Source organism: Cryptomeria japonica, chromosome 9 (genome assembly GCF_030272615.1).
Source record: "Cryptomeria japonica chromosome 9, Sugi_1.0, whole genome shotgun sequence".
Taxonomy (NCBI): Eukaryota; Viridiplantae; Streptophyta; class Pinopsida; order Cupressales; family Cupressaceae; genus Cryptomeria; species Cryptomeria japonica.
The window spans coordinates 325,376,303-325,386,227 of NC_081413.1; the positions used below are offsets into that span (position 1 = coordinate 325,376,303).

General features: G+C 35.7%; 1 protein-coding gene across 1 annotated transcript; it reads right to left on the bottom strand.

The window, feature by feature from the left end:
- Positions 1 to 2,375: 2,375 nt before the first annotated feature.
- Positions 2,376 to 5,939, bottom strand: LOC131029741 (cytochrome P450 85A1). Its single transcript, XM_057960381.2, has 8 exons — positions 5,443 to 5,939; positions 4,977 to 5,298; positions 4,091 to 4,240; positions 3,642 to 3,905; positions 3,468 to 3,554; positions 3,195 to 3,380; positions 2,980 to 3,104; positions 2,376 to 2,767 (listed from the first exon to the last, which is right to left on the bottom strand). The coding sequence occupies exons 1-8, from the start codon at positions 5,643 to 5,645 to the stop codon at positions 2,680 to 2,682; spliced, it is 1,425 nt and encodes a 474-aa protein (XP_057816364.1). The 5' UTR covers positions 5,646 to 5,939; the 3' UTR covers positions 2,376 to 2,679.
- Positions 5,940 to 9,925: the final 3,986 nt, after the last annotated feature.

The window sequence follows — 9,925 nt, forward strand, 5'->3', positions numbered from 1 at the left end:
CCCGGTCGATCTCCCTGCCCACATCTCCCGCCTAAACTCCCCATTTGTTACCCTCTAGCAATTTTATGTTATTCCTAAATTTTAAGTCTTGTTCTCTAAAGTTGTGGGTGTTTGTTCTCTAAAATTCTCCATTGGGTGTTTATGAACACTAAAATCTATGTTCATAAACACACAAATCTCTTAAGTGAAATGTAATCTTTTGTTTAAGCATCACTAGTATTTTGTAACCGTATAATAAAATGTCTAAAAAAAAAGGTGTCATTGCGGATATTGAAATAATGTTTTCAATTAATAACACTCTTATAATAATGATATTTTGTTTTCAAGCATCATTGTTAATATTCATTATAAATTGTTGATAATTTTTTGTGTTTAATTATGAAATTTTTTCGTTAAAAATCACTCTTAATATAAGGGTCCTTTATGTTATGATTTTTAAGGGTTTATGGCATCACTATTTATAGAAAGGGTTTTTAAGGGCTTTTAAAGTGTTTTTTTTATGTTATTGTTGGAAGATAATAAAAAAGATTTACATTTTTGTGATACTTCTGCGAGAAATTAACACCATTCTAACGATGCCTCAAACATAACAGGAAATTCAAGAATAAATTAATTTATGTTTGTATCCTTATTGATATCCTAATCAAGTCGTTGGAGTCCTTGCAGTCAAACCAATTTTGTAGCTTTCTTTGATAGTCTATACTCTATTACATTGTTTAAAAGCCAACAATATCTTGATATTATGTTCAAACATTCTAGACAAAGGACACATGTTTTGTATGATTTTGTCAATTAATGTAGTCTCCAAAGTACCTTACAACAAAATAGGTTGCAATAATCTTTGTGGGAATACATCAATTCCATATCCCTTATATATCAAGTCCTTAATGATAGTGAGTTCGATCTCATCATTAGTCAAATTATGTCAACTAAATTTTTTGTTCGATCTTAGCATTTCATTTACAAGCATTATGATGGTTTGTTTGGTGATTTTCTTGGCCTAAATTATCTTTTACTTTTTCTACAATATGTTATATATATTTGTGTCAAACGTAGCATTCAAATTTTGAAACCACTCATAGGACTATTATGAACTTTATTGATAGTAATTATGATGGTTTGTCTAGTGTCACTTGGCCTAATTTGTCTCTTACTTTTATAGATATAAAATATATGTGTCACTCTTGCCAATTTTGTCTTCCAAAAGACTATCATTAATAGCCTAATTTGATGTACTATTATAGCCCAAATTGTTATCTATCTTCATTTCATCACATTGCCACCCTTCAATTCAACTTGTTATCTATCTTGATTTCTATAATTGGTCTTTGTAGCCTCCTGACATTCGATTACCTTGCCACAATTTAATCCAACTTGCAAGCATTTATCATGTGTCATCACCCTACACGTATCCTTGTAGTAGAATTAATTGATTCCCTTCCCCTTATATCCACTACATTGTGCACAAATCTTGAGCATTTCTTCATTCTTAGTTTGTTTTATTTTATAGTTACCCAAATTCTATCATAATACAATTTCTAGGTCAAATATATCTTCTTGAGATCTTAATTTGCAACATCTTTTGTTTGTATGTACAATGTCAATGTTGTTCCTAGTTTGTTGCGTGTATGTATGTATATGTATATGTATACATATGCATACATAGATATATGCATTTCCTTCTTAGATTTCTAAACCCTTATTGTTTTGCATCCTTCTTGTTTTATGGTCTTAATTTGTTAAACCCTCTCTTATTATTTTGCGATCTTAAGTAAATGTTCTTTCTATCGTTTCCTTGATTTTCATTTTCTTATATATGTATGTATGTGAACATATATACATATATGTATATGTATATGTATATGTGAATAAATATGGATGTGTGTGTGTGTGTGTGTTAAATTTTTCAATTTGCCCAATCTAATCTATAATGTAGTTATATAAGTTTATAGGGGGCTTGAGCCTATATGTGCACACCCTATCTTCAGAGGTCCACAATACATCGCACAAGTACCTCCTATTAAAATGGCATGCTACCATGTAAGAAATCTACTTTGCAAACTACCAAGAGCGTTTTTTTTATAATGATATATGCCACGTATAATATGATGACTTGGCCAAGGTGTCAACAATTCACCAATTTGATAGACACGCATATGTATATTGTTATCCGTTAAATTTATAAATACATACATATACTTATTAGAACAAGCATCCACAAATTTAGAGATCACAAGACACATAGAAACCTTTTATATATATATATATATATAAGAATCTCACACAACTATTACTTTTATTACATGTATTACACATGATATTGTAACAATATCTAATAGTAATACATATTTGAATCCTCAACTCATAGCAATACATATAAATGAATACATGTTGTTCAATTAAGTTATATATTATGAGAATAGTACACAAGAAGAGTGTGATTATAGTCACAATATGGATGGGCCTTACATCCCCTTGGCGTCCTATAATAATAACTTGTAATAAGAGAAATCCCCCTAATGAAGTTAATGAGCCAACAAATATTTGTCCATATCTAAGTAGAAAAGCCATATCCCAAAAGGGCCGAAGGACAAAATTGATGAAGAATGTCCTCTAAACATTGAATAGAGAGAGCTTGAATAGCCTGTAAGTACAATTGAACTTTTATATTTATTTTTCTTAATAATTGGATACTTTAATGCGAAGTCCTTTGGGCGCTTCCACCCTGGGAAAGTTGAGAATCTTCTCTCCGCCTATTTCCTCCCATCTGTCATTCAAATAGAATTAATTGAAAGAAAGATTGATTTTAATAATGGTTATGAAATTAAGCAGTCTACGAGATCCAAATCAGCAATTTTACTTCATCGTCAGATTCTTTTCGAACCTCCTACTGTTAATTTGAACTTGAAAACCTACTGTAGTGCTGATAAAAACCTGGGAAAAGTATTAGAGTAATGAAGTGGGTGGGTGGATACGTACATATATCTAGTAACAAAGTGGTGGAGAAACAGAGCTATTTCCATAATGCCCAATTCCTTGCCTGGGCATAGCCTGCTACCTCCTCCAAATGCCATGAAATACAGATTGCAATTGCTTGAATCCACCTGAGTACAAACATTCATACATTGCTCATCTCTCCACCAATTTGGAATGGCTAAAAATTTCAAAATGTAAAGAATAAATCCTGAAAGTACCTGCCATCTCCAAGGGTTGAATTCAAGTGGGTCTGGATACAGATTTTGGTCATGGTTAGTCTCTGCCATATAAACATAAATTCTCCAACCTTTAGGAATGGTGAAGCCTTTTATTTCCATGTCTTGGGTAGATTTCCTCAGAACCCCATTCACAATTGTTGCAAGCCTTAGAGTTTCATAGATCACCTGCAACAGTTCAAACATATGTGAAAAGATATGAAACTCTCAATTCAATAAACTGCTCGGAATTGGAGACAGGTTTTATTTACCCACACTGTGAGTGAACTTCATGGACTTGAAGTCGTCCCAAGTGATGCTTTCCCCTGGCTTTTTGCTCCTGCGGATGGCCAAGTGTTCTTCCTGTTGGAGAAGAAAAAACCCACAACTTGAATTTAGACATCTAGTAAGATTGAGATGAGAGCAGTGACAGAGGTTCAGGGTACTCACTCTCAGTTGTTGCAGAGCCCTGGGACAGTCGTGCAGATATTTAGTAGCCATCATGGTGGTGGTGGAAACTGTTTCATAGCCAGCATTTATGATGGCGATGAGCAAATCCAAGATTTGATCATCAGTAAGCTTAAATTTCGAAAAAGAACCATCTTCCTCAACATTCAGCAGCATTGCAATCATATCGTTATACTCCTGCTTTTCCTGGCACGCCCTCCTTTCATGGAGTATTTCAGTCAGCAACCTCAGAATTTTCGTCCTTGCCTGCAAAATAGTGTGGAAATTACGCCCACCAGATAAAATCAGCTGGCTTAATTACTGTTACTCCTTATGGAACCATTCATCATAAAGTATAAAAGAACTGCAAATTTTTTGGAAGTTGTATAGTCGCTTGAAACAATTTGCAATTCAGAATCAATGGACAATTGAGGAGAGCCACTGATTTATACCCGAAACCCGCGTCTGTAGTTGGTTCCAGGAAGATTTATAGGCAAAGACAGTGTTCCTTCCACTAGTTTAGAGAATTCTAACATTAATGCCTCCACCTTGGGACCAGAATCCAGGCTCATAACCTGCTTCAATCCCAAAAGTAATGCCATCTGCAATACAAATACAATGGTTAAAGCTTAACTAGGGTAGAGGTTGTTTCTCAGAGGGCTATTTTTTGTGGAGTAAGATGAGAACAAGAAAATTGTGTTACCGAGGATTTTGTTTTTAGAAAATGAGTATTTTTTTTAGATTTTAGATTTATGGAGATGTCTTTGGGGCTGGGCTGTAAGTTTATCCCATCAATTTTTCATCAATTGCTGAAGATTTTACTGTCATATATCATTTATCTATAATTTTTAAGGAAAAAACAATAATTTTTAAATTTAACTATATACCTAACATTCCTAACATTCCTCCTTCACGAAACCATCAATTTTTAAAAATATTTTTAAAAGTCAAGCTTTTGCCCAATATTACAAATTCCGAACCCCACATATAAAAGTTCCTAAAAAAATTCAGACACCTCACTGAGCTACTTTAGAAAACCCCCTCCAACAGACCAAAGCATATTCAAAACTCTAAATGCTATTTATTTATGGACAACAAAACCTGTCTTGCCTTACATTCAAATGACAGAGAATTGGATTAAGGCAGATGGGCTGAGAGTGAACACCCATTCACCCCATTTTTCAATTTCATTTTGAAAACCTGCAAGGCCCCCATTTTTTGATATAGAAAACAAATTCAATTCTTCTTTATCCTGGTGAGGATTCATGGATTGACTAATATCATTCATGGATGTATAATCAGGACTGTAAAAGCCTTATGTCACTACAAATATCATACCTCTTTTGTTTTGTCCTGCAGATTGATAACGCGGGCATCCCAATGACGGACATAATTGGCCATGAATTGGTCGACATGAGGGAGCAGATGATCTCTGATGATGGAAGGGTTGATCAAGGTCAACATGGCTCCTCTCATGGTCTTGTGCAGATGGTCGTGCACAGCAGCAATGTTCCACTTCCCCAATATATCCAACATAGATTGGGGATATCCAGGAACCAGTCCTCGCCCCTCATTCAACAAAATGTACCTGTTCAGCTCTGGATCAGTTGATATCACCATGGGACATCCTAGAATGTGTGATTTGAACAGTTCTCCATATCTGCAACAGGGAATGCAGACTTAGAAGAGGGCAAACAAATGTTAGCTAAGCTTATATGCCATGACCCACCTGGCCTTACTGAATATAAGGAAATGGGGGTCATTTTTTTGGGGAAAACATGTCAGTTTATATGCTATGGCTCACCTGGTGTTTCTACGTTTAATGAATTGGGGGCCATTCTTGAGGAAATCAGAGGTTTCACCAAAGAGAGGCCATCCCATAGTTCCTGGCGGAAGGGGCAGGGGTAGTCCTCTCTGCCTCTGCCTCTGCCTCTCTCGCACCTCATTCCAACGGACCAACGCCAATATCCCACATATAAATGTGAAAACCCACACTATGATGCCCATCTATTTCTTCTCACTTGTCCCTCTTCCTACTTATTGATGCTCCACAGACTGATCAAAAAAACCACGAAAAATAAAACAGAGCTCCGAGCTTATAAGTTCAAGATCTAACCATCAGCCCTACATATATATATATCTCTAATGCAACTTCTCCTGACAATAGATAGTTCAGCATTCCGTTCGAAACAGCTACTTTCCGCCATGAAAAGAGTCTGCCAGTGCTCAGCCACTAAAAAGCAGGCTGCTGAGTGCAGGGTAGGTTTGTTGTACGTAGTTTATTTATTGGTCGCCACATGGCCCTAGGTAGTGGATTCAGGCAATTGGATTCTTTCTTTTTCACCATTTCTCCTGTTTAACTTAGTATCCCTATAGGTCCCCACTCCGAATCTGTAGCAATGGACGGACGTATACAAATACGTAGACCGTACATAGTGTGTGTTGCAGGTGATTGGTTGATCAGTGCGGTGGAAACAGAGGAGACAAAATCGTATTCACCTAGAAAGCTGTGAGATTAAAGTGATGAGGAGGAAAGCAATAAATATGTCAGCCTCTAAATCCCCTAATGCTGCCAAACATATGTTCCAAGCATAAAAAAAATTATTGTTTTGTTTTGTCTTAGTTCTAATAATTTAGTGTCTCAATGGTGGAGAACTTTATTAGGTAGAGTTTGTTTCTATTATTAGTTTGTGTTTATGGGATGATTTTTTTTCTCCAGTCAATCATTATAGAAGATTAGCACTTTCAAGTGTAATGGATGTGTCATTAGGAAATTTAAGAGGTCATCATGGTCTTTTTCATATATTTCATTATTTTTATCTTTTGTTTTGATTTCTTGATGATTTTTTACAAGTTAAAGTATTTATTTACATTTAAAAAATAATTGCTTGTAATTATAGAATAGTTAGATGCTTATAAAGATGAGGAACTACAAAAATATCATTAATTTTCATTTTGTACTGAAATATTAAGTCATGTCAATATCTACAAATATTATTCACTTGTAAAATTTAAAACAATTGTACCTACATCAAAAAAATATAAAAAAGTCCACAAGGGGAAGAGCACCGGCCCATGTTCCAATAATCGTTCACTCCTTGCACACCAAACCCCCTAACTACTAACTTAAAGAAAGCAAAAATAAAAACTAAAAGCCCATTAATAAATTTCACGTGTACTAATAGCCATACTTTTTTTTAGCATTTTTGGATCATAATTGACACATTTGTGCATAAGTATTAGCAATTTTAAATGCACAGTTATTGGGGCATCTTTACGCAGGTATCAGGCCACACTTTGAAATGTGTACTTGTAGACCTTTTACCCCCTATTTCTGGCATTCATTGGTTTTATCTTGTATTGGAATATTCATGTCGTGATAATGTGTGTCAATTTTAGCATAGTCAGTTTGTCTCAGCCAACACATCTTTGTGTTTAAATATTCGTGTCTATGAACCTTTTTGTTTGAACCCAGAATTTAGTTCATTAGTTCATTGGTTCATTGGTTCATTGAGTCTTTATATATACTATGTCTTGGTTTTACCAAGTTTAACTTGATCTTGCGCGGGGAATGAACTTGAACCACTGAACCTTTCTTGGTTCGTGAGTTCATTGGTTCAATGGTTTAGCCTTTCTACATTTAAAATGGATGCTTTACAAAAGCGAAGGCCGAGAAAGGGAAAAGGCTGGCATCATGCAAGGAATATTCCAAGAATCTGGGTGATTTATTTGAAAAGATTTTTCACAAAGTGGTAATCATTTTTCTAATAAGAGATCGCGCGAAGTGTTATGTAATAAAAGAGGGTGTCAGAAGAGTCATCTCCGTTGTCACTCAACACGAGTGAATGAGTTGTGGTAATCATGAAACCGGATTTTTAGCCATTTATATCAGTTTTTTTGTACAAAAGGATTTGTATCTTCATGAAAAAGCTTAATTAAGAAAGGCAAAGGTTCAACGGCGGAGGTAATTTTCTCAAAATTAGTAGACACATAGTTGTATGAAAGGTGAGTTGAAAATCTTCACCATCTTTGTCATTTTCGTCCTACAAGGAAGAAACTGTTAATTTTGTTGTAGTAACAGTAGTGGGTACTATTGCTGCCTATTTTGGTTTTTGAAAATGAGGCCCATTCCACCAAAACCAAGGCTAGAATCTAGTCTAGGTTGTTCTCTTCCAGAATTTGGGGATACATCCCTAGCTCATGCAGATTTAGATGAATTTTTGGAAAGAGCTAAAAATCCCTCTAGTTCACCCATGATGGGAAGAATTGTTGACAGTGGGTTAATGGAAGCTTCGGTTTTCCCTTCTGCTATACAGTGCCCTAAGTTAGTACTTGAGTGCATGAACAAGTATGATCCTGAACATAGATGCATCAGAAATGCAAATGGGAGCATCCTGTTGAATGTGAATAGGGAAACCATTATGGCAATCTTTAAAATTCTCGCTAAAGAGCCATATGAAGACTGGACAATAACCACCTATATGGATTTTTCTTATAAAAGAAAACCCAATACAAAAGTGTTATAGATAGAAATGGGCTCCTGAAATTCCAAAAGGGTGGTTCCAGATTGCCTAAGCCCTTGACTAGAGAGCATTTGATTAAAGAGGCGAGGGATATTGTCATTTTGTTGCATAAGGTAAGAAGAAGCCAACAACAATTTTATTGGGAAGATTGGATGTACTTTTACATCCGAGTCATATTGGATGAGAAGAGATATATAGATTGGGCAGAATTGATTGCTAGGAGATTGCATGAAGGGCTAAGTAATTGTCTCGAAAACAAGAATTTCTATATGTCCTCATACTTGTTTTATTGTTTGGCATGTGTTAGACCTTGTCCAGATATGCATCATGCAGAATGGGTTAATGGGATGAAAATTTATTAGTATCACCCGCACCTCCAGCTACAGAAATGTCATGAGGATTTTAGAATAGTTCATGATGTGTTTGCAAGGAGGTTGGTTTATGAACTGCGAGAAAATGTGAACAAGCGATTATCTGATGAGGCAATGTAGCTAGTGAGTGCATATGGAAGCTATTTCATTAAGTATTCTCGGCTCACCTATATCAAGGTTGGAGGGTTCAAAGGAGAACCATTTAGATTGTCGAGGTTTGCCCTTGATCATTTTGTGCTGATTGAATTGTGTAGGCAGCTTGCTCGTATTGATAAGAAAACTCTAGCTAGACAAGATTCAGGCATATCTTTCCCAGTTGAGCTGGGTTATTATATTTGTCACTTTGTTTCCGATGCCTTGAACCTGGAGGTTGATTTCAAGAAGCTTAACCTTCAACCCTATGTTGCTCGACCAAATTTCGACAGCAAAGGTTATGCTCAGGCACACTTAGCTCTTAAAGAGAGTTTCTCTCATGTTTCACAACTCGAAGATTTTTGGGAAGATTGCGGAGATGAGTTTGAAGTGAGACGAAGAACATTTTCCAAGTTCATAGTAGACCAGATTATTTCTTTTCAGCTCAGAATGAATATAACTGGAATTGAGGATCATGGAGAAGATTTGATTGACCCACAATATGCAGAAAAAGTATAGGGCTCCCCAATCCTTGAGATAGAGTGGGATAAGAAGGAAGAAGATTAGATTCAGATGAGGACTTTCCCTATTATCCATAGAACTAAGCAGTGGCTACGAAAATAGAGACTAGGAAAACTTGTTATCAAAGATTCTCCTGTTAAAAAAGTTTCATCTAATAAGTTTGTTAAAACTTGTGATGCAGGTGGTGCCAAGGTTAATCTTGAGGTAGATAATGTAAAAGGTTCAAAGAAGTCCCTTGTTATCTAACTTCCAACTCATGTTACCAGGTCAAGAACCAAGAATATAAGGGAAAAATGTTGTCAGAAAGTTCAGTGGTGGTCAATTTGGAAGGGTCTCTAGAAGCTGAGGATAGAATGTCTAAACAAAACATTAAGATACCCACCTTGGAGGTTGGAGATGTTGAAGAACATAAAAAAAGAAGAAGAGGACACTGAAGGTGCATTGATCTTAGCTAATGTAAGTATTGAGCAACCCCAAGCAAAGAAAGAAGTAGGTTCCAGTACTCCTCATTGGTTGGACACCGATCTTAGTAGCAAGAAAAGGAATGCGGTTCTTGTCTTGGTTCCTATTGAAGACATGGTTAGAAAATGTTGGGTAAAACTATGAAATCTAAAAGGCTGAAGATGGTTTCCAAGATTGATTTTGATCAGGATACAAATAGTTGGACTGCTGAGATAGCACGTCATGTTTTGGATAAGGAAGTGATGTAGAGTCAACAAGGAAACTTGGTGTTATTAGG

Bases quoted from the DNA above. Each gene is read 5' to 3' on its own strand.
- LOC131029741 (XM_057960381.2), bottom strand. From the start codon at position 5,645: ATGGGCATCATAGTGTGGGTTTTCACATTTATATGTGGGATATTGGCG. The intron at 3,105-3,194 runs GTACTTTCAGGA...GTTTGTACTCAG, and splicing joins TCAACCCTTGGAGATGGCAG to GTGGATTCAAGCAATTGCAA. The intron at 2,768-2,979 runs GTACGTATCCAC...TTTGAATGACAG, and splicing joins CACTTTGTTACTAGATATAT to ATGGGAGGAAATAGGCGGAG.